This window comes from Strigops habroptila, chromosome 5 (genome assembly GCF_004027225.2).
Source record: "Strigops habroptila isolate Jane chromosome 5, bStrHab1.2.pri, whole genome shotgun sequence".
Classification (NCBI taxonomy): domain Eukaryota; kingdom Metazoa; phylum Chordata; class Aves; order Psittaciformes; family Psittacidae; genus Strigops; species Strigops habroptila.
Genome location: NC_044281.2, coordinates 48,198,917 through 48,224,225, shown reverse-complemented (window position 1 = coordinate 48,224,225; position 25,309 = coordinate 48,198,917). Strand labels below are relative to the sequence as shown.

Below are 25,309 nucleotides of genomic sequence, written 5' to 3'. Positions count from 1 at the left end.
GGTACTTGACACCCTTTAAAAATGCATCTCTTTCCCTTTGAAAACCAGAAACTTCTTTTGCCCTCATCCATTAAAACTTGTTTTACTGTTCCTAGTGCATGTTTACTCTGGTCAGACACATCTGCCTGTCAAAATGGCCACACTGGTTTGTTAAGCCAAGTCCAGACAAGTACGGCATTGCCTGAAAACTCTTGGAGGCATTACCTGATAATGTCCTGTCACCTCTGGTGCTTTGTTCATGATAGCCTGCAGAGGAATAAGTGCAGGTTCTAGCATGAGTTGTTTTGTCCTGCAGATAACAGGCCTGTCTTTCTGCACTTCATGGATTTAATTCTGCCCAGTCATTCTCGGACTGGTTTTGTGAACTGCAGCTCTGTCTTGTTCCCAACCATTTGATCTAATAGGCTGTGATGAGGGCTTGGTACTTGAAAAACATTTTTGTCAGAGCTGAGGGCAGTGGCTAATCAATGATTCATAAACATTTTCTTCAAAGTGGTATTTAGACTTCTCCACAAGAAGAGTACAGTACCTAGAACAAAGGGGTAAGTGTGTAGGTGCATCTTTTTTCTCACCTTCAGTCTGCCCTTGTAAGGTCCAGTCTGCCCTGGTAGCCATCACTGACGACACAAAGTGCGGGCACACAAAGGGCACTTGGCCTACAAGGCCCACTTGGTCTGAGTGACAGCCTGAGGTCTGAAAAAAATCCTGCCTTCCCCAAACACCTCTGCACTTCAGGACAGCATTTTTGAAGCTTGTGTTCTCTTTCGCCTTGTAGTTTTGGTAAATATTCCCACATCCCCACCCAAGTTGTGATTAATAGGTTAAGCGAGGGGCAGATGAGCAGTACTGCTAAACTGTTTCTCTGCTGTTCCTGGCAGTCTTTTGGTATGTCTTGACAGAGAGTCTCTGTGTATTTGTTCTCCATTGTTCAGTTTTGCTGTTAATTGGTTTCATACTTTTTTTTTTTAATTACACATCCAGACATATTAAAAAATAGAAAAGACAACTTTTCAGCACAGACTCCCAGTTTGATATGAAGTATTTAAAATTACTGTTTTCTCCCGGTTTTCTGAATCTAAAAATTTGATTGACTTGGTAAATCCGTGCCAAAAAAAGGGATGTCTAAATCTGTTCCTCGGAGACTTATCGTGAGCTCATGAAAATCAGTTTTGTAGTTCTAATGCTGTAAATGGAAACCTTACAAAATGCTGAAGCTATTCAGAAGGATCTGTAAAGTGTACTTATGTAAAATCATGGTTTCTGTCAGAACCTGAAATAAAAAAAGCCATACAGGAGGTGGAAGCAGCCTGTGAAGTACAAATGCCCTGGGTAGAGCAGATACAGAGACAAGGTGGCAGACACCTGAGAATAATTGAGAATACCCACCCTTGCTTAGAGTTAAATTGTCAGCGAATTGGGCAATTTAGCTGTGTGACAGGAGGGAGCAGATAACGCCTGGTACCTGGTGTAATGTCACTGGGTGCTTTCTAAAGAGCTTACTATACAGCAGTTATTTTAAGTCTTTTTCAGTTTAGAGACCCTTTCAGAGCAAACTAGGCTCAGATCTGCTGCTCCTTTATGGTTACGAGGAGCTGACTGGTCTAATGGACTGAAAGAATTGAGGAACAGATTAGAGATAGGCAGTCCTGTGCATCTCATGCAAATGACAGAATAAGGAATAGGGATATATTTCTTCTTGGTTTCAGCACTGGAGAATTGAAGAAGAGGAACGAGGTTCAGTAAAGCTGAGGTGAGCTGTTCTAATTCTTTCAGGATGTGGTTCTATCTAAAATCCATCATGTATTTGGGTAGCAGCCTCAATTGTCACCATTGAATAGGATCTGCTTCCAGAAATAATGATAATAGAAGTACTAATATTTGCTTTATGAAAGAGGGATGTTCACATGTATGCTTCCCAGGAATTTTACTGTTCATGGTTCTGTAGAGACAGTCAAAATAAATTGTAAACCTGCAAACAAAATCTCTGTAAACACAGCTTCCACAATATATGCAGTTTTTTTTAAAAAAAAAAAAAAAAAAAAAAAGAAAAAAAAGAAAAAATACAGGGCAAGCAAGTTCCATTACCTTAAATTTAGGGTGGCTGGTTTTTGCTAGTTTTCATCTGCGGAAAGTACTTTTAAGTACTGAAGATCGCTGTAAATAAAAACAAGTTTTAACTTACCAGAGCTGAATTGTATTTAGGATTACACTTCAATGTCTCTGATCCATGTCTTACAGGAGACCTATTCACTAATTATTTTTTTTTTTTTCCATCTAGTCATAGTAGGTCTGTTAGTAGAGATCCAGTAAGGGATCTGATTATATAGCATCTGCTTCCTCATCTCATAAACTGAGAATTAGTTTTGTTTTCAAGGTTTCATACATTCATGATTTAGAGCGATTCCCATGCCTGCAGGCTTTAGTGGGTAAGGGCTAGTTCTTATCACAAATAAGTGAGAAGCAGCCCCAGAAAGGCAAGAGGGAAAGCATCTACCGAGGTTCGTAGTGATTTCCAGAGAATTCTTTCCATGTAGGGATAATACATTTGTTCACATTGTGACTGAATTGCATGTGGTCTTGCAGTGTCTTCTTACAAATGCTTGCATAAAAACTTGTTTCTAAGTGTTGCCTATCCCTGAAGGAAGAGTTCCAATACGGTTAGTGATGTGCAATCGCATCTTTTGAGTAAGACGACTAATGCTGTTCTGTCACAAGTAAAAAGACCTATGGTGAAACACTCAAATGTTGCAGGAAGATTGTCGTCTTCTGATGGTACTTCAGCGATAGCAGGATATGTTTAAAGAAACTTCCTGTACTAAGAGAAAATATTTCGTAGCAGAAACAATTGTGACTTTCATCTGGTTTGATTAGGGTTCATTTAACTTCTTTTTGCAACTTAATGGAGCTGCTTAAGTGAGAAGCTGTGCTTCTGGCAGAAACCTGTCTAAAGTTGACAGCAAACCCTACCTAAAGGAGAGTCAGCCCAGTAACCCAGAGCCTACCCTCTTGACAGGCCTGCCTTCATTCATTAGTTATATACCAAGACTAGCACAAGTAGGCTGCTAATTCTGTGTCTGTGGCTAGATGTGATGATCTGGGCATGTGACTCCGTTTCTGATGGGCAGAAGAAATTGTAGTGCTCTGTTAGGTGATAATCCATAACAATATTACTTTATTTGCTATTAGAAAGTTCTTTGGATTTTGTGAGTTGACTTAAGCTGTTTTTCAGCTTTGTGCTTCGGTAAGGAACAAACACATGATTACGGTGATTATAATTCTTCAGTTGAATCTGTTTGTGTTAAAGATACAAGGCAATCATGAAAGATGTGTGAAGAAAGTGCTTTAAATGCAAGTTTAATTTCTTTCCTTCCCTTGAGAAATCCCAGGATTGTTTGAACCTGGTAGCTAGGTGCTCTTCCAGGACTGAATTATGCCTGTGTGGTCAACTAATACATTGGTGGTAATAACTGAGTGCTCGCAAGGCCCTAGTTACTCTCCAAATCAAAGGAGAAGATCCTGAAGAAAATTGTAACATGACTGGGGTGATCAAGGTGGTAATTTGCAAAGGCAATGTTGAAATAAGGTTGTTAGTGGTATTCTATGATGCATAGGTGCTTGCTTTTGTAAAGTATTGCATGAGGATTCAGTCTGCAGATTTTGAGTACAAGTGGTCATTGATGTCAGACATCTAGCTCATCGAAATAGCAAAGCCGTGGTCCTCTTTCAAGTTTAATTTTCAGTTGCATCATTTAGTAAACACAGTAATATGGATATCAATGGATATTTTTTTCACACTTAAAAAGGGTGAACAAAATATATTAAATTACTTTTTTAGGAGAATTACTGAAGTCTGGATTGCTATCTTGATACTATAAATCTGCAATAAGTGGCAATGTCAAGGGTTCCCACCCCACCTCCTCCTGGGGAGATGTCCAGTGGACCTGTGGCTGAAAGCTGGTGCTACACACAGGTAATCTACATAAATTCCAATGGCTTTATTTTCTAGTCATAATTATAACTAAAAATAAAAAATAAAATTACCGAGCTGTGCTGACAATCTAACTAGTTGATGTAAGTTAAATTTTATTGACATTCTCTACATCTCTACATCTTTTATTTAGGTTAAAGTAGTAAAATTTTCCTACATGTGGACCATTAATAACTTCAGTTTTTGCCGAGAAGAAATGGGTGAAGTTTTAAAGAGTTCTACCTTTTCATCAGGGCCAAATGACAAAATGAAGTGGTAAGGTCTTTATTCTAGCAACTGCTTTGTGGTTTTTGTTTGGTTTTTTTTATTTGTTTTTGTTTTGTTTTTCCCACTCACAAAAGTTGCAAAATGAAATTGCAAATAAATATTAAAACTCGTATTTCTTGAAGTTTTACTGTAGGTACAGATTGGTTCTAATTTCAAAGTTTCAACAATCTTAGGGGAAACATTCATTTTGGTAGCATGTATCACTGTATCTTATAAAAAATATTTCTGAATTTATTCTGGGTACTATTGAAAAATGTACAATTTCTGTGTTCCTTTCAGGTGCCTGAGGGTGAATCCAAAGGGATTAGATGATGAAAGCAAAGACTACCTGTCATTATATTTGCTTTTAGTCAGTTGTCCAAAAAGTGAAGTCAGAGCAAAATTCAAATTTTCCCTGTTGAATGCTAAAAGAGAAGAAACAAAAGCAATGGGTAAGGGAATCTTAATGTATTGCATGTGGATTTGTAAGAACATTCCCCAAAAATTAGCCTTGTAAGTTTTTCAGTTGAGAACAGAATTTAGGATTGAGATAAACTTTAAAATACCTTTTTAATATCCTTTTAGAAACTTAATTAAAAATCTCGTTCATGTTTTACACATTTCTGATTACTGAGCTATGTTAATTCTATCCCGAGCAGTATAAATTATAGCACATTGCTGTTGTCGCTCCAGATTCATGTCACTTGGCTCTTCTAGTAGATTATTCTTGCTTCCTGTTATTAGGGGTGTATTTGCTTGTTTCTAGCTGCAGTGGAAGTGTCTGATTTCCATAGTTATTTGGGATAAATATGCATGGTTGGTGTTTGGTTTTTTTCTTAGACACTCCTTTACAATCTTTTGATCTACTTCATCTGTTTTACACTCTTAATTTTAGAAACATGAGCCATATACCCAAGGAATTAGGAAACTTTGAAATAAACAGTGATTTGATGTAATTGTCACTTTAATATGAAAAATACAGCTTTTAGTTTCAAAGTTATAAGCTTAACCTTCACTGGAAACACTTTTTGGAAAAGCTGGAATTCTCATGAAAATGTGTAATTTAATGCTGGTCTGCACCGAGTTTGTGCTGTTGCTAGTGCTATATATGAAGAATCTGTCTACTTTTCTTCCTCCTACTCCAGGACTTAAGAGATCTTGCAGAGTCTGTTCTGTTGCAAGTTCTGAATTTCTTGGAAAAATCTGTAGTTCTCCAGTACTCATACCAAAAGTTCATGCTGCTTTCTCCTTATGTAACTGGGCACACTTGTAATCTTGAAAGTAAATCCATAAAACTGAGTTCAAATCTAAAACTTAAATGGTTGGACTTTTTGGAAGGAAGGGAAATATGTATATTCACTCTGTTTATCTTCTTACACTGATGTAGTTGATTCCTTCAATCCCTGCAGGCCTCCTGGTTCTGGAGCTTATATGAACAAAGCTACGCTTTTGTACATATGGTGGATTGTGGTTTTTGGCTTGAGACAGACTTCCAGTCTAGCAGTGGACAGGTGTATGTAATTAAATGAAACTGCAATGTGAACATCAAAAAATATTTCGAGATAATCAGAGAATCACAGAATTGTTGAGGTTGCAAGGGACCTCTGGTTGTCGTCTAGTCCAGTCCCCTTGCCAAAAGCAGGATCAACAGGAGCAGTTTGCTTGGGGTCTGTCATACTTTGAATATCTCCCAAGGATGGATACTCCACAACTTATCTGGGCAACCTGTTCTAGTGTTTAATTAGGTGCTGCTGGTTCTTTTTTGCTTCAGGGGTTCATTGCTGATTCTTGTTCATTTGTTGCCCACCAGGACCCTAATCAGCAGTCACCTATTTCTTCCTGATGGGTAGGTCTGCAAGCAGACACTGAGCACAACATTGCTTGCATTGGCTTGCCCTCTAATCCTGTAAGCTCTCTGCTGGTTCATCATCCACTGCAAGGCAGAGCTCCATGCATTCCTATAGTTCTCATGTAAAGGGTAGCTAGCTCCTTTACCTCACCTTCCTAGCCTAGCCTCCCTAAGGAGCCTGAACCTGTCCACTGCAGTGCTCTGGTCATGTGAGCTATCCTACTGTGTCTCTGTGAGGCCAAGATGGTAGCCCTGCATCTACACACAGACTTCTAATTTCTCCTGTTTCTTCCTTATGCTGTGTACATGAGTTTATGGGCGCTTCAGAGAAGTGCTCCAGAAGATTATTGGTCAAGTGTTACTTTAAATGCTAAAAGTCACAAGGTGCTAAACCCCCAAAATCCTATGAGTAGCTGTGTTTTCAGTTTCTGCAATAGTAGCTGTCCTGTATTTGGCAGTACAGGAATTATAAACATATTTCCATTTTGGGATATTACCAACAGAAATTTTATTTCTTGGACTTTCCAGCCATTCGCCATCTGCTTCTGGAGATGCTGTGTTTTTATTTATACAGTGTAATGATGCCCAACTTCAGATGTCCTTTGTAAATTGATAATTCATGCATAGACTGCTTCAAGTGATGAAGCTGTGTATAAAATACATAACAAAGTAACATTTGAGCTTTATTAGGAGAAAAATGCGTTTATGCTTTTACGTTGCTTTATTTTTCTGGTTTTGTATGCTTAAATTGCTACTGGTCACTTAATTTCAGAGGGTTTAACACTGGTTGTTGCTGATAACAGTAAATTCTAAGTTTGCAGAATAAAGAATTGGGCTGAATCTAGAAGGGAAAAAAATTTAACTTCTTAATTTTTTTTCTGGTCTTATGTTTTCATTCAATTTTGAGGTTTGTTGTGAATTTTTGGCAAGTTGATAAAAAAGCGAAAATGCTAATCCAGATGCCAAAAAACCTAAATGGTATTTTTTAAAATGGCAGTTTTATTTTGGCACACAAACTTAAGTGTGGACAGTATTCTACATTTGTTCTGTTGCCCTCAAAGCCCCCACTGCACTTACTAAGTGCATTTCGCTCTGCTTCTGTGCTCTGCAGGGTAAGGAGCTTTTTTTTTTGTTGTTTGAATGTGTGAGTGTGATAGAGACACCTCCTGCATTGTCAGTTCCTTTGTGGTTCTTCATTGTATTCAGAAAATAGAATCAAAACCTGTACAATATATTTTGCTTGATCTAATTCTAGTGGAAAACCTGTTATTAATATCATTTTTGCAGCTATTGGCAGTGAGCACAATGTATTAAACATATGTTTTCTAGCATATGCACTGTGTTACATGGTTAAGTCTGTTTCAGTGATGCTACCAAGTTGAGTAGAGAAGTCTAACTTTCCTGATATCTTTTATTTTAGGTGTTGTAGAAGGAATTATATTTTAACAGATTCTGTAATGAAAAATATGTTGCTTTTACAACAAACTTCTGACTTAAACTTCTAAATTCTTCTTTAAAAGGCTAAAGTATCTATCCATACAGCTTTGTATGGAATTGTATGGAAATATGATGGCATGTTTCTTGCCCAGCTTTTTTGGAATGAAAGGAAAATTCTATCTCAGAGAACTCTTTTTGAGATTTCTTTCCCCTTCCCCCTGACTCCATGTTATTTCAGAAGTAGTCTTGCTCTCTTCGTTTTGAACAATCTTTGTAAATATGGTTCAGAATGTAGTTTATTCTACATATATTCTCAAGGGTATTCCCAAATAACCTCCTTCCCATGTTTTAGTTCCACATAAAAGTGTATGGTGCTCTTTCCTGTGGAACAAGTGGCCACCTTATAGCAAACCTGCCATGTATAATAACTAATCTTACAGAATTACATGTATTTGCACTCATATGACCTTGGGAACCCTTTTGTGGGCTGTGAACATTAGAAGTGGAAAAAAAGGTTGTGTGGTCACAGCAAATCTGATGGATTAAAAAAAAAAAATACTTATCCTAACTATGGCTAAAAGGTAAATATAAATAATACCTTTTTATGACCAAAAAAAAAGTTTGTTACTTGAAAGCTTTTGTTTCTGTTTTGCCTTACTGTATTTCAAAATAATTTCAACCTGTGAAACATGATTTTCCATTTCAGGAGGAAGTCAAAACAGATTGTTATGACAACTGCAGAAGTGCTGTCAGAATGTACTTGTGGTGACAAATTCATTGTAGTAGTACTTCCCTGTGAACAATTTCTGTTTTGACACATTGGCATTCTTAAACATTAACTGAAAAACTCCTTTCTTGCTGGATGGTGCCTAAGACAGCATCTAAGGAGTTGATATGGTTTGAATTGAAAATTTTGCTGTCAAGTTCTATCAAGTGTTTCATAAAATAATGCTATTACAACATTAAATTTTTAATAGTTGTGGATTTTCTCAATGTGACATATGAGCCAAACGTGCTAAATGGATTCATTTTTTGACGAACACTTGGCTTTAATATAGAATTTAGGTATTGTTATTTGCTAATATTTTTGTTTAACTTGCTTTATTTGTACATTGACTGTGTTTTATCAGAAAGCCAAAGAGCATATCGATTTGTGCAAGGCAAGGACTGGGGTTTTAAGAAATTTATCCGAAGAGATTTTTTACTGGATGAAGCTAATGGTCTTCTACCAGATGACAAGCTTACATTATTTTGTGAGGTGGGTATAGGTTTATAAGTGGTAAACTTCTAAATAAAATGTTTTCTGCTCTAGTAGAGGTTTATGTTGATTTAAACAGTAATATCTTATGAAAGTTTTCTTCTGTACACTATAAATATGGTAAAATACACATTTACTTGCTTTGTCTGCATTGCATTTGTTGTCTCTTTTTTTATACATGTATACTGAAGTGTAGAGTAAGTCTGAATTGATCACTTGTAAACTGTTGGGCTTCTCCATGAATCTGCTAGGATTACTTTAGGATTATTTATGTAAAAGGTGGCTGATACATGCTGTCTGTAGAAGTACTCTTTTACTGAGGTCACTTTTATTTAAAGATGTTGTATTTGGAATTACAAGATTGCTTATCCAATGAAAAACAAAGGGGATGTCTGCATGTTGGTTTGCATTATAAAAACCCCAACCGATTGTTGGAATCTATATTTCTGAAATACCGTAATTGATGGTTTTAACCAGTGATCAGTTCTTTCCAGTAAATGCAATACTTTTTTTTTTTTTTTTTTTTTTTTTTTTACCCAATAGTGATTTTACATTTTGTTTTCTGAACAAATGCAAGTGTCCTGTAGAAGGACTGCTTAATACTGAGAATTAATATTGGGGGCTGTGGTATATATTTAACTTCATGGTGCATCATGGATCACTTCTGTATCAGTTATGTTGTAACTGAAATTGTCATGTTAAAATTCAGTAAAATGCTTACTCAATGTTAAAAATGGAAACTAGGGAAAGTGTAAGTACAGTGTAAAATACACATTGGGTGGTTATCTCTGCTGCCATAAAGTGATAGTGACTTAGGAGGATGATAGATGCTCTAACTGCTAATAAGTTTGCTTTGATCTGTGTATTTATAGGAAATAAAAATAAAATTGTCTTGGCAAGATTACAATTTAATTATATGTCATTATGCTGTGTAGGAAGAATAATTGAAATGTGGCCCCTGAGACTAGATACTGCAAATATAGTGCATCTTATTTTCACTTAGACAAGTTAAATGAGCTGCATGATAAATTTGTTATGAATACAATTATTTGGGTAATAAAAGCAGATGTAACAAGTGTCTTATGGTTCTGTAAAGATACTTTTGAGTATTTTCTCATTTTAAGTTTTCCTTGTAATGAATACTTTGATGTAAATGAACAGCTCATAAAAACAGTTTTTTGGTTTTGTAAATAGGTCACTACTTAATGTTAAATTTTTTTGGTTTGTTTTCTTAAATTGAATAAATACCGAATTTTCCAGAAAGAAACATTGTTATGTAAATCTTGATGCTAATCTTTAAATATAACTGTGTTTCCCTACAAAACTTCTTGATGTTTTAATGTGAAAGGCTTTTGTGAAGTGTTTGACCTACCCTGATTACAAATGCTGAAGGGAAGTACAACATTTAGTTGTGCACAGTGAGAATGTTAAATAACTTCTGGCTTGTTTTAGGCTAAAGGAAAAAGAAAATATCAGAAATCCAAATAGTTTTGAAATTAGTTTAATCAGATGTGTTCTGTCATTTCTAATGACACCTGAAAAGCTAGGTATTGTTTGAAGTTTTTGTCCTTTAAAACTGAACTGTAAGTTTTCATTTCTGTGTTTGCCTTCCTACTTGTATCTTAGTTGAAAGACTGACTTACCACTTCTTAAAACTATGTTGCTAAAACTTACCAGATATAGCAGGTATTTGGTAAAGGTCACTGGATACCTGCTGTGCTGGTTGGCTCTTTTCTCCCTTTTGGATTGCAGAAGGATTATTTGGTCTTTCCTGGCGGCAGGGAGATTCCTTCTGTGTTGCTGAATGTTCTTGGATTTGTCCTTGGATTGGAAAGTGAAGGGTTGTTAAATACTTTGCAAAATCTGGTGTTGCCACTGACAAGTGACCTCCTGATTAAATACAGCTTCATAATTTTAATTTTTTTAAGCAAACTGATCTGTTTCACTCACTTTGCACGTTCCATATAGCTTAAAGTTACTGAAGTCTTGCAGGTATTTTCATTTACTAAGAGAACAGTAATTTCTCTGTTTTTCCTAGTCAGTGCTTTCACAGATCTCATACCTAGCTTATGTTGAGAGAGTAGCCTGAGATATCATTTAAATTACCTTTACCGTTAGATCACCACAGATTCAAAACCAAGAAAATAATAGACATTATCCACATTAACTGTCATCGCACACAGAACTTCAAGTCATAAGTTACGCATTTTCCTATACCCTTACATGTGAGAGTATGCAATGCGAACAGGACCTGTGCCCCTAAAGTATGTATGCTGCACAAAAGCTGCATGTTGGATAGCTTCCTAAGTAAAGTATATCAGACCATGTGGATGGAGTACCTGGAAATCCTGGCTGGATTGCTGCTGCTCTTTGAAATAGGTTGTTTGCTGTTCTAACATCTTCTCATCTTCTGTCAGTTCAGTGAAGAAATACCTTTGCTCTTACAAGTGATTTTATAAATGCAGGTAAGGATTGTATCAGGTGTTACTCAGCCTAAGATGAGTTTTCAGTAGTTATATGGGATCAACTTCATTGGATTTCAGCTTGATTTAAACAAATTAAATAAAAAAAAAAGGAAGAGAATGTACTTGATTTCAAGCATACCATCTGGACAAGTGAGATATGAAATATCTGACTCCTGTAAGTGTTTGTATTTAGAATTTTTAAAACTTGTTGCTATCTATAGACAATACATGCTAGGCGTCTCAGGTGTAGGAGACTTGAATTAAAATTTTGCTTGGGCTATATCTTTAAAGGATGGATCATAGCAAATAGTTGTGTTGCCCAACTATCGATGTATATTAGAAACCAATAGAAGTTTGGAACATCAGAGGTCAGTTTCATTACACATAGAATGTGTAGGTGACCTTCCTAGCCACTTGGCTGTAGCCAACAAGAGGATGCTGTGTGGGCAACTTGGATCAGGAACTTTGAGTCAAGTTTCTGGGGAAGCAGAACTCGCCTTTGGCAACAGAAGACTAGCTTTGCTAAGCTGAAACTTTGTTTGTATGTATGTATATCTCTTGAAATCACTGTGTGTGTATGAAAACTGTGAAATCGAGTACACAATAGCTCTGTAGATTTTTTCGATTTTTTTTTTTTTTCAGTGTTATAAATGTATAGTCTTAACGTGAAACTGAAATTTCACGGTGCCTGGGGTATTTTTTTTTTTTTTTTTCCCTTTAAAAGGTGGAAGAATATAAAGGAATTTCTTCTAATCACAAGGGGGTGTGGGATGAAACAGGGAATTGGGCAATGATTCAAATTCCCAAGCTGCTATTCTAATTGGATCATCTTCTTCTTCTGATCTGGAGTTTCATTTGCTTCTTCAAGTTTCACTTGTTCTTCAAGTTTCCGTGAAGCTTAGCTGTGCTGGTTTGTTTTATGCCAAATTTATTCCAGATGCTGTGCCTCTAGAAATCAAACCGAGCAGTGATCTTAACAGTATCAGCATTTTCTAATGTTCTGTATTTGTGAGATCTGGTGATCAAGATCTTGTAGTATGTCTCTTCTTTGCAAAAGTGTGTTTTTCTCAGGTGTGTTATCTCAGACAACAGAAGTAAAACCTGCTGAGCTCTTCTATTTTCCCAGCATACTTTAAAACAGCCTAATATGTAAAGATACCTGAAAAAAAGCATGTAAGAATGCTGTTGTCCTGTTCTCTTCTTGCATGAAAGAATTAAACATGGGGAATAATGGCAATATATTCACTTCAAATGCACATATTTCACAGTTTTCTTAACTAGTTCTGTACAAAAATGACATCCTGTGAGCATGCATTTAACTATTGAAGTTACCTACTCCATCTTATACTTCATTGACTTATATTTCCAAAATAATGGCTTTTAATCTTGTTTGGAAAACAATGACTTGTGATTCCAGCCTCAGCTGGACACAGTAAAATGAAATAATGGAGGAGCTATGTTACTTCCACTTAGTTTGCATTATCACATTGCAGGTTAAGTATGGATTTACTGTAATTAAAGTTATGAGTATAATTATTCAAAATTTCTATGGATTATTCCCTTAAGACTTTGCTGTGACCTTGTGATCCTAATGATCTGTTTACCATTTTGTATTGATATATTTTGCTTAAATGGGTAAAGAGTGAACTGTTAAGTTATCTCTGAAAGAGAGTTAACTTTTTTTTTATCCCACTGATATCCCAAGAACCATATTGGTCCTTGGCTTATTTACTTTGGCATTTCTGTCTGGTGACATGTGGTATTATCCTTTTTTGTTTTGGTTGGATAAATACAAAATACTAGTCTCTAAGTAAAGCCCTCTTTGTTTTATGTTATTTAAAAGTAAACTGTAAAGCATGGTTTATGGTTCTGGCCTAATGCCAGAGACATCACTGGTTCTTGCTTTGCTTTGAAATTGCTGAAATTCTAGCAATAGGTACTGTAATATAATTATTACTGGCATTCAGTTATGAAGGAGTTGTCTTGCTGTGATTTTCTGTTAGGTAAGCGTGGTCCAAGACTCAGTAAATATATCAGGACAGTCTAATACAAACACTTTGAAGGTACCTGAATGTCGACTAGCAGAAGATTTAGGGAATCTCTGGGAAACAACAAGATTTACAGATTGCAGTTTTTATGTAGGAGGACAAGAATTCAAAGCTCATAAATCTGTACTTGCAGGTACTTTCTACTTTTGTATTGCTATTACTTTGTAATTTAAATTGCTAAAAGTTTTAAATTTGGCTATATTCAATATTTACTTTTCTTGATACAGCACGATCTCCAGTTTTTAATGCAATGTTTGAACATGAAATGGAGGAAAGTAAAAAGGTAAGCGTTACTGAAAACTTCACATGTAAATATTTGTACCTTGTGAAAAAGGGAAAAGTTGCAGAAAACTTAAGTATTACAAATTGAGGAAGACGAGTACTGCGTGATGGTGCATGAATGGAGGAGGGTACTACTCCTGATTGCTCTCCTGGTGAGTTCTGTGGGAATCTCCTTGTGTAGAAAGTGCAGTTAGGGTTGAATGTGGAAAGGTTCCGGAGGATTTGTTCTTGCAAGTACTTGTACCCACCCTAGATCAGTTGGGGTTTCTTAACAGTAGCTACTTATGTAATTGACCTAACTCTGCCCCTTTTTGCTTTAGTTTATACCTTTGCGTAAGCTGATTGACTTGAGTACGGTTTTGTTATAGTGTATTAAAACATTTTGTATGGTAGCTAGGAGACATAGAAAGAAACAACAGGTGAATTATACTCTAAGCCCTGAGGCAGTGAAGCTCTTCTTTTCATTCAGAGTTTCTGCAGGTACTTGACCTGTGTAAGTGTTTTGGATGGAGAGTTACTTAATCAGCACAGAGCGCCGCTGCTGCTTTTGTGCACTCGATCTCTCCCACAGCGAGGAGTTGTTTGTGTCTTTCATGAAGAAAAATATCAGATGGGTTGGTTATAGGCAGAATCCATAAAAAAGGCAAGGAACTGATCAGCTCACTAAAGAATTGTAATAGATGATCATTACTTAGTCTTGGAGGCTGCAAGGTTGCCACTGCTGTGAACAAATACATTGGATGAATATGGGGCTGTAGTACCATTGGGTTTCACAAACATGGTATTTTTTTCCTGCACTTACCTAATCTGGAAACTTCCACAGGTAGATTTGGAATACTGGAAGCATTTTATAGATATTTCTGAACTGAAAGAAATCCAGATATGTCACAGCTTCAGTAATGCACCATGCTGGCGGCCTTCACCTTCGTGTTAGCAGTGAATCTCCAGTGCAGCCTTACTCATAAATACTGTATGTGGCTCAGTGGATAGGAAACCAGAACATGTGCATCTCGTGTACCATCATGTACTCATGATTTTTATACTCCATTCAGAAGTGTGGTGCTTGCTTTTACAGCTTTGAAATAATTTCCTACTTCATTAGTTGCTTATAGGGAATACTATTTGAGGGTGGGTCAAGCATGTAATACCACCGTTTTATTAGGATGGTCCTCAGCTACATGATGTCAATTATATGTGCTTTTTTGTTTGCTTTTTGGATTCTGAGAACAAAATGTAGGCTGTGTTGACTCAATCTTAAGTTGAGCCAAAAATGTCTCATTTTATTCTGTCTGCTGCTCTGACTTGTGATATTCCAAGCACATCATTGTCGGGTTGGAAACTCAGTAGCACTTTTAAATATTCCTGAAACTGTGGCTTGATTTTTGTGTACAGCCTATGCAATAGTCCGGCGTTGGACATGTCTGGAAAAAAGTTGCAATTATTGCTGAAGCTTTCCCAACTGATTTCTACGTGATTTTAAGAGCTGTTAATTTTTATTTACTTTCTGCTTAATATTGTTGAATGTTAATTTAAGTTTGTAAGGATTCTGTATGATGGATGGCAAATGAAAACTTGTAGTGTTCATCAGATTATATTTGATATGTTAAAGTTGTAGCTAAACTCTAGAGGCTTTTATTGATTTTTTTTTTTTTTTTTTTTTAAATTTATTTAACCAGAATCGTGTAGAGATAAATGATGTAGATCCTGAAGTTTTTAAAGAAATGATGAGGTTCATTTACACAGGAAAAGCACCAAACCTTGAAAAAATGGCTGACAATTTGTTGGCAGCTGCAGACAAAGTAAGTAATTGACTCTTAAGTTCTCAAACCTCATATTTGCTTGTGGAATGTTCTTCTAAAGAAAAAAAAAAAATCTTTTTTTCAGATTTTTTTTTTTTTATTTTTTTTTTTAAATGTGAGAAACAGATTTCATCAAAAATAGAGAAGGAAGGGAAAGGATAGACTTCTAGCAGTAGAAGACTGATAAATCTTTCTTGACCAGAAGTGTGGTGGGTTTTTTTGTTGTTGTTTTTTTTGTTGGGGGTTTTTTTTTTTTTTTTGGGTGGGGGGGTGTTTTGGTTTTTTTTTTTTTTTTTAAGAAATTAGGGACCATTAATATGATTTGGAAAATTGGTCTTGAATAAAATGTATCCTAGTTCTTTGTGTTCTTGAAGAGGATGTATGCAAGTGCTTGAATTAACTGTACTTCCTAAGTACTGCTACTTCAGAAATTTCATCTTTTTGTTTTCCCTACAAACATAATAGTTCTAGCTTTTCATCTCTTCTATATTGGAACTTTGTCTACTCTAAATTGTCACTCTGTGAAATACATTTCTACTATGATATTTGAGATAAAGGGGCTTTATAGCAGCACAGCAATTAAGGTGAGCTTATTCCCTATCATAATTTACAGTTTTCTGACTTCTGATCCCAATAGCTTATTTTTATTATTTGCTGCTTTACATCTTGAGTTGAGATTTTACTTAGTTATCCTCAGAGGACACACAGTTGTCTTTCCCTGAGGAGGCAGAAGTAGTTTAGAATCCAGAAAATACTCCCTTCAGTGTGTGTAATCTGAAAAGTTTTCACTCACAGCTGCAATGGGAATTTCTTAAACTACCTTTGCAATTTCTGAATTGGTTGGGCAATCATATCTGTAAAATATTAGTGGTGAAAGTTGCCTGTTCTCATAATCAATGCTAATACAAGTCATTTAAGATAGTAAGTCATCCCAGTAGTTAGTTTCAAGAAAGAATTATAATTTTTTTTCTGGGAATTTAATGCATTATATGTTTTCAAGATCTCTTGGCCTGGCCTTGGTGCTCTGTCACTCTTACTATTTCCACTTCTCATTGCCAGCATTGCATCTTCCAAAATTGGCGGTGTTTTGTCAAGTTTCTGTACATCCAAACAGGAAGGTGAAATGGTCATATTTTGTGAATGCTGGCCTTTCTTTAGGGCATAATTGATAAATGTAGAGAATATTATAAGTTACAGTGGTGGGATTGTCTGCAATATCTGGAAATAAAAAAGGAAACTTTATTCCTTATGAATGTGAAATAATAATCTAAAAAACATTAGTGTTTTGCATTTTACAGAAGGCATTGTACCTACCAGGTAATACAGCAGTGTAGATTTGTTTTAACTGATATTTATTTACTCTAAATAAAGGTATCTTGAGGAGCACTATAGTAATAAAATAGAAGTAAAAATGCATAGGTCTAGAAACATAGAAGTTAGCCCAATATTTTGATTTGAGTGGCATTTCTTCGTTGCATTGAATAGTTGCTAATACAAATGTATAAGTGGCACTTGAATATATGCCACTTGGGTCTAAAATTCTTTTCAGACTTGAAAACTGTTATCTGAAGGGTGCTAAACTAAATGGGATGGGTAAGATCTCAGTAGTAATGTATATAGCTGAATGAAACCTGTTCAGACTACGACATCCTTCAAAAAAAAAAAGGATGGTTTATTAATGCAGAATATAATGTGGGAACTAAAATTGGAACAAGCTAATTTAATGTATTTTCCTGTGGACATTTTCATGGAAGTTACCACTGTATAATTTCTTGCCCCTCACTTTGAGATACATATGTGTCTAATATAATTATAGAGCCTGTGTCTTTTCCTTGCTCTTCCTCTCCTACCAAACCGAAGGAAAATGAAAACTTCTGAATGAGTTATTTTTGTTTTATTAGAAGTTCTCCTAGTAAAGCATTTGATCAGTTTGCGTCAAACCTAATACATGTCTTACCATTTGAGGACTCTTCAATGCAGCATATTGAATTTGAATTACCTGTTTGGAAACTGTTTAATGTTGAGCTCGGGAGGCACCAAGCACTTTCATGACTGGAATGTCTTAAAAGCTGTAGAGGTAATGGTAGAAAAAATGAGTTTGAAGAATGATTAGTGTAGTTTTTTCTTTTATCAGTATGCACTGGAACGGCTGAAGGTCATGTGTGAGGAAGCACTCTGTAGTAACCTCTCGGTAGAAAATGTTGCTGACATTCTTATCCTCGCAGATTTGCACAGCGCTGAACAGTTAAAAGCACAAGCAATAGACTTCATTAACAGGCAAGTAATATTTTTGAGACTGTACATAGATTTGTTTTTATTGTTTGTGTACCTTTTCAACATGAGCATGGTTCTTTCTTACAGGTGCAGTGTTCTTAGACAACTTGGGTGTAAAGATGGGAAAAACTGGAATAGCAAGTAAGTTTTCCTACCTCACGATGTTCTGTACAAACACTGCTAAATAGACTGCAGATCTTAAGAACTGTTGCTTCATGTCCACACTACTGAGGCCAGTCACTGACTGTAAGTAAAATAGGATTCAGCAGATGCTACCCCAGTTATGATTGTGACTTCCCCTTTAAATGATAGGTAGAGTTAATTGCCTACCAGTGTGAGATCCTAACAATAGTTTTCATTTCTCTCCTCCAGTCATATCAGTGCTGTGAGATGGTGGCAGCAACCTTTATAAATGGAACTATTCTCTTGACTAACCAGGTTTGTGCCTGGAGGAGTGACAACCCCAGCGTGGTTTCAAGACTTGTTTAGGTCAATATGAGCCTGCAGTATTTCCAAAGAAAGGAGGGCAGTTGCTCCTTTTGCCTTTGGCAACATGTTTGTGCACCTTCCCGCATGCCAGCACTAGTACTCTTGAGGCCACACAACTAGTCAGTCAGATCCCTCTGATCTGGCTGACTCTGTAACTGCTTATGCCTACACTGGGAATAGGTTAAGAATATATGGCTTAGACTGTAAGACCAATTGCAGCATGTATGTGGAACAGCTCAAGTAAATCATGGAATAGAAGACAGCCAGCTTCAAAATAGCCAGTGATAGGCTGAAACAGTGAAACGAAGCAGAGCCCTTATCTTACTGTCAGAATCTCCAGAGAAGTTAAAATGTATGTTGTACCAGTTGCTTTAAAATTAGTGTTTCTCCTTTAACAACAACAACAACAATAATCTTCACAGGCCTAATGATTGAGCATGCTGTGGAAAAGGGAGTGGTAGAAGGTAAACAGTGAAATACCAGTAGAAAACTTAATAAAGATAGGTCAGCATACATAACAATGTAAACTAGCAGATGTGTTCCTTTTCAAGTGATTTGGAATTTACTGAGCTGACTTCTCTCTTGGCACATTACTATTAAAGATGCTGGTCATCTTTGCTTCAGCGAAAGCATCTGCAATAAATCAGGAAAATAACATGAGAAGGCCTGACTTAATTTACTAACTCTGGACACCAGGGAGTCTGAACTTTGATATTGTTTCTCGAGGCACTTATCTTTACTGACTTGCAGCAGAAGATTAAAGGCTTGCATTAGAAAGGTGGAAATGTTTTTTAGAGATTATATGGTACAGATGTCAGCTGTTAACTTTATGTTTGACAGTATTCCTGAAGCAGTATGAGGATGCTTATGAAAGGCTTTTGAAAATGCAGGGTAGTAGAAACCTGGGATTGATGCATAAGTTATTGGTTCAAAATGTGGCATGCATACCAACCAGTGTAATATTCTTCATGTGCAGAAGAATCTATATTCACAAAAAAGTAAATATATACGTTGAGAAAATACATAGTTTTTAATTTCCTGGATGTCAGTGTGATACTTGCTGAAATTTGTTGTTGCTTCTATGTTGGTTAAAAATCCATAGTGGCCGTTGAAAGCCATTCTGAATGTAGTCCATGATCTTGTACTGAAGAAAGAGTGAATATTCACAAGTATGCTCCACTGGTAGTGAAACTGCAATCTCCCAGGGAAGGACTCTGTAGTCAGCCAGCTAATCTGTCTTCATGGCTTTTTCTAACATATGAAGTACATCATTTTTGCTGCTGTTTTGGCTGATTCATCTTGTCATCCTTCTCTCTCCCCAAATTGAGCATGCCCTTCTATGTAATGAAATTGTCACGTCTTCCCTTGCTTTTCGTCTCTACACTAGGCCTCACTTTCTTCTAGATTTCCTCTTATTTTTGTTGTGTTTTTTCTTGAGCAATTTCAAGGTGGTTATCTTAACACAGTATCCAGTATTGGATGCAGGCCTCTAGCTAATGTGTTGCCGCTACTAAGTAAAGCAGAATAAGTACCTTATGTCCTACATGTGATGGTAGTAGTATACCCAAATTGCAGTTTACTGTTTCTTTCCAATGGCATCCTTATCAGCATTCGTAAAGTCTGCTGTCTTACAATGTTCAGCTGCTCTTCTGTGGTAGTTGTCTTGCCTGCTCTTCTCAACTGTATATTTGTGCATTTGGTTTGTAAAATTGTGTGACTATTATTAATACTTCTGTTTTCAGCCAAGCAACAGACATAATGGAAACAGCAGGCTGGAAGTCCATGATCCACTCCCACCCTCACTTAGTAGCAGAGGCCTTTCGCGCACTAGCATCTGCACAGTGTCCACAGTTTGGCATTCCACGCAAGCGGCTAAAACAGTCATGAAATCTTCCATGAACTTTAGAGAAACTGAATTGACTCTACTCCTCCATGTCCAGAGGTGTTTTCACAAACCATAAAAAGAATTTTTGTTATCCTTGTCCACAGAACAGAAGCTGAAAAAGCCTATTGTTTGCTTTTCAGATGGATAATTTATGGTTTAATCCTCAGCTTTAAATTAGACTGATTAACTCACTGAAAGGCCTTAAATTATCTTCAATGACTCTTAGTCCATATAGTCTAATGTATCTTGATTTTTTTTTAATTATTATTATTTTTTAATGTGCCTTGTCTTTTTGACTAGGCTCTGCAGGATTGCACTAGCTCCATAATGCAGTAAAGTTGATAACTGAAGATTAGTTTTTGAAAGGGATCTTCCATTATTTTCAGAAGGAAAAAAAAGTTTATAGTTTGGTCCTGTGCTAACTGGAAGGTTTTAACTAGCCTCTCATTAAAAGCACTTGAATCAGAGGCACGTAGCGTACGCTAGGCAAGTGCTAAATATGGGGAGAGCCTGTTTACCTCCAGCAAATGCTTACAGGCTATTTATGGCAATATACTGCTTTGAACATAATTTATTTTTCATTGTGGGGGCAAATATGCAATGGTTTGGCCCAAAAATGTATTTTCATTACAGTTTGTAATGCTTATTGTGTGTGTGTGTCAAAGCTGTCCAAACGGTAAAAAGAAACACAGAATAAACCTCTCGCTTGTGTTTCTTTACGGTCCATCATTAGTTTACATTTAATGCAGAACTGAACAGAAGTAAAGAGAGTTCAGTGTGAAAACAGAATAGTATTGTATATGGAAAAAAATATATCCCACGTGTATGGTTACATAGGAAAGTAAAGGATGCATAGAATGACCAAATGTAAATTGAAGAAATGGGCCAAATGGATTCTGAATATGCACTTTTAATGTGTAACTTTTGTATGTTGTGTGGTACATATATATTTTGCTTTTGATGAATTAATGAGGTACAGGTAATTGTGGCTTAACTTTTTAGATACATTTTAAGATGCCCACAGCCACATGGGATTTAGTTTTGTTAGAAAAGAAAGGCATGTCTTTTTAAGACTCAATTGAAGGTGGCTATCGCAAGCTTTCATATTTAAGTAACAGAATATTTTTGCTTATTTGAAAAAGGCATGTGAATGGCAAAGTTTTGAAGGGTTTTTTCCCATCTTGACCTATGTGCACAGCTTCCATTAACACCTAAGGAGGTTATGTACACATCAAGAGGAATATTTCCCTGAAATGTCAGATGGTGTTTGCAAGCAGAGACTTGCTCAGTCTTGCATTTCAGTTATTGTACTAGCATTGTGGATGGTATTGAAATTCTGCATAATGTGAAAAGGATGAAACATTTGTAAACTGCTTGTCATGGGCCAGTTCTGTATGATGCGAACCTTAGCTTTAATATCAACATCCTCAGTGTTTGATAGCATTGTTTACAATTGGGAGGAAAAGTCTGCAGTAGTGCACACTCTAAATGTTTCCTGAGTTATTGCATTGAGTTTACTGTAATAGTGATAATATGCTATACTTCTTTTTGGGGAAGACTTGGGTTAGCAGTGGGGAATGGGAGGAGATCTCACCTAATTTATAAACATATTTGCATAAGGGGGTTAGTTTGCCTAGGAAAAAAAAATTATGCAGGGAGGAGAGAGGAAGAATTTCAGATTGTTTACTATCTTAAAATCTATCTCCATCCTCATTTCATTAGGATTCATCTGAATTGCTCTGAAGGAAATTTTCAGAGGAAAGAGTATATAGTTTTATACTTTGGCATCTAGTACACCATTAGCAAAGGTAAATTGGAAAAAATGCTCAGTCCCATTTTGAACAATAAAATAACCTCTAAAGATGCATTTTCTTCTTACCTTCTAACTAAATCTTTATGATGGATAAAGTGTAAAATCAGAAACTTTAATAGTGCATAAGGCATCAAGTTATATATTTGCAGAGATTTATCCTTTTATCAGTTTAAAAATATTTATCTAAAATAAGATCTCATAAGCATTCTTCACAATAAGACATGAAAGTAATTGTTCCCTCCAAAATAGTGATGTTTTTGCTGCACTGTGTAATGCTTTAGGACTATATATCCTCATACTCATCACTGGTAAAACTTGCAGCTCTAACATACAAAGTGACTTGAATATTTAATGCTGTAATAATTGTCCAGTTCAGCTTACTCTAAAATATCAACGTACAGTAATCAAATGGAAAGCTTAAGGACTTTTATGAAAACTTTTTTTAATAGAAGCTTAATAGCACACTTTGTACCAAATAATGTCAGACACTATGCTGTAATATTACCTACATTGTCGAGTGTCCACTTTTCAAGTCAGACAGTGTATACCATACATTACACTAACAGGAAAAAAAACCCAACCCACATGATAATTGATCTGTTTAGATATAATTTTATTTATAATGTATGTTTTGAAGTTTTGTCAGCTCTTGCAGAAAAAGTGAAACAGTTACTGTATTATTAAGTGAGTGCACTAATTATTCACCTCTTTAACTACATGCAGTGTTCTCACTGGAATGGGGCTGGCTTGTAATTACAACCTTCTCCTTTGGAGTCAATAGCTTGTTTTTATTCCCCACATCTCAAGAGCTTGCCCTTCAAAACCTCAGTTGTCAGTTCTAAGTGCAGCAGATATAAAACTATCTAATACAAATGGACAGGTTTTTTCAGGCAGAAATCTTAAGGGTTTTTCTTAGTTTTATATATGTATTAGGAATATAATGTATGAAGGTGCCATGTTTTGGCTTGCCAACACTACTCCCTCAGATAGATGTGAACCATCGCTTCCATACTTTCTGGGGAGAACCCTGCATGTGTCCTGTGTGTGCGTGCGTGTGTGTGTATGACTGTGGTGTTTTTTGTCAAGAATGACTTTCTAAAAATAAGGACTCAATTTGCTGTTAAAACGCTATGATGTATTATATATATATATATATATATTTTTTTTTTTTTTTTTCCATTTGAACCTCTCCTAAGGAGATGCTTTGGGTGGAAGATGCTTCAATAAATGATCCTTATTTCCTAGTCCATTTACTGCATGCAGAAGTATGAACACATTGTGCCTTTTTAGGAAACTGTTGTAATGAAGGGAATATTTAACAGGACACAAGATCTTTTTTAAAAGGTATTCTTAAAGGTGGAGTATGCTATTTGATATACAGTTGAGATGGAAAAGTTACAAATTGCCCATTTAGGCTCTGTTGCATGTTGATTCTTGCTTCCTAAATTCAGTTTCACTAAGGTAGAAACAACACAAAAAAGTGGAATAAGTATTATAGATACAAGTTGAGTAATGGTATATTTTTGTGAAAATGTGAAAATACTTGCTGTTACAAGATAAATGTATGTCAAAATGTGGTAATCATGGACACAAAGTTAGTTTCACAAGTTACTCTATAGTCTGATGGTTTTCTAAACATTGAGTATAAAATTCACCTTTGCACAGAAGGTCAGTAGAAGACCTACATGGAGATTATATTCCTTTTAAATCCTCATAGTAAGGTTTCTCTCTTGGGAGAATAAAATGATGTGCAGTATTTGAAACTGTGTTTCATGAAAGACAGTGAATTGCAAATGTGAGAGATTGCTACCTGAAATACTGTTCAATTTCATTGGATTTTACAGTTAGTTAAAATTTCTAGATTTAATGGATTTAGTTTTTGTAATTGACAAATGGAATGTTAACTGTCTGCTGTCTGGTGTTGATAGTGCATTTAGTGCAGAGCTTAGCTCCTTAGCTAGCAAGACACTGACTTAGTCTCATAACTTGGCTTCTGCTTACAGTAAATGGACTATGTAAAGGGAATTTACTATTTCAAGTGTTTTGCAAGGAACTTCACTGTATTTGTAACCTGGTTTTTGAAGGCTTAAGATCAATGAGTCCTATTTTAGAAATTAAACCAGTGAAATGACTTAGACCTGTTTTGGGGTGGAAATGATTAAAAGAATTCAGATATGTAAACAGTTGTATCAAACCATCCAGCCTTTTTTTATCAGCTGATGTTAATGGTGAAATACTTTTTGTACCTTGTTGCTGAAAATATTTTTGCATTTCAGCACATCAAGTTACAATAAAGTTGTTACTTATACAGAATGTGTCTGCGTGGCTTGTATTTGGTTTATTTCTCGTACATGTTCACAGTTGCTACTTTTGATTCTCTCCTTTTGAGAAAGGAATTTTAACAGCATTGTCAGTCTGTCTAGTGTAAAATATGCTGCTGTCCTTTTGGAAACCGGTTTTTGGAGAGGATCATATTGCAGTCTTGCTCTGATCTTCATTAACTTAATTATTTTTTCATTTTGACACCTTCAAATAACTTTGAGGTCTGAACAGCTTATAACTTGCCTACCTGAGAAATGACTGCCTTTACACAGGCTCTGTCAGAACTGATGCTTGGTGGGAAGAAGAGTTGATCCAGTGGTAGTGAAGGTGGGCTTCCTGATTTTGAAGAGATTTGGTTTCTTTTTCCACCTGCTATCAAAACATGGTTGGTTGGTTTGTTTTCTGTCAAGGAGTATAGGCTTACTATGACTACATAGAACAGGAATGTTGCTTGCATTTGTTATGGGAGAAGTGGTATGTGGGAATAATCTCTGTGGGTAGTTCATGGGGTTTAATAATGTTTAGATATTTTTGCAAAGACATGTAGGACTGTTGATATGCTTCTCCATGTATTTGATTTTGGACGTGCTGAACTCAAGAAAACAATGTCAAGGTAAGTTACTTTATAAAAAATGTTGCAGGCTGTTTGAACAAACGTAATTACTTATTTTGTGTTATCTAGGTTACACCGAAAACACAGCACAGTCGGCCATTGCAGTTCTTTCTAAGATGACTTGGGTAACAAATAAGAATACAGAGCTGTCATCACGAGGCTCCTGTGGGTATCTCAGCATAGCACATTGCTGTTTTTTGTGTAGGTACATGCAAAATTCTCCATGTTTCCTTAAAACATAAATCCCTTAAGTTACTTTGCAGTGATTGAGCTTGAAGTTACTTAAGAGGCTGACAGCAACAATGGTGTAACTTGCACCTTCACAGGCAGTTTCAGTAACTTCCAAGGAAAACATGACTGGTTACCACTGTGATTGCCAGTCAGAATTATTTGTCCAAATTTTTGAACTGAGGTTCAACTCCTAGGTAAAGAATATTAAACTTGATTATTTCTTTAATTTTATAAGGCTATGTTATTATCCTTAATCTTTGTGAAGTAATTTTTCTTTATGTTTATCTTGTCATCATACAAAAGTTGTCTT

The 25,309-nt window shown here is 36.0% G+C and overlaps 1 protein-coding gene across 3 annotated transcripts in view; it reads left to right on the top strand.

Moving 5' to 3' along the window:
- Positions 1-24,143, top strand: part of SPOPL (speckle type BTB/POZ protein like) — a 38,321-nt gene extending 14,178 nt beyond the window's left edge. Inside the window, exons 2-12 of one of the 3 annotated variants that reach the window (XM_032919946.1) lie at positions 1,707-1,750; positions 3,836-3,970; positions 4,122-4,243; positions 4,535-4,686; positions 8,651-8,778; positions 13,247-13,424; positions 13,519-13,574; positions 15,250-15,372; positions 17,507-17,649; positions 17,734-17,787; positions 19,878-24,143. In XM_032919946.1, the coding sequence (XP_032775837.1) occupies positions 3,893-3,970; positions 4,122-4,243; positions 4,535-4,686; positions 8,651-8,778; positions 13,247-13,424; positions 13,519-13,574; positions 15,250-15,372; positions 17,507-17,649; positions 17,734-17,787; positions 19,878-20,022 (1,179 nt within the window). In that variant the 5' untranslated portion in view covers positions 1,707-1,750; positions 3,836-3,892 and the 3' untranslated portion in view covers positions 20,023-24,143. Of the gene's footprint in view, positions 1-1,706; positions 1,751-3,835; positions 3,971-4,121; positions 4,244-4,534; positions 4,687-8,650; positions 8,779-13,246; positions 13,425-13,518; positions 13,575-15,249; positions 15,373-17,506; positions 17,650-17,733; positions 17,893-19,877 lie in introns of all 3 variants that reach the window. The other 2 variants (XR_003991494.1, XM_030486813.1) reach the window with 2 other exon arrangements.
- Positions 24,144-25,309: the final 1,166 nt, after the last annotated feature.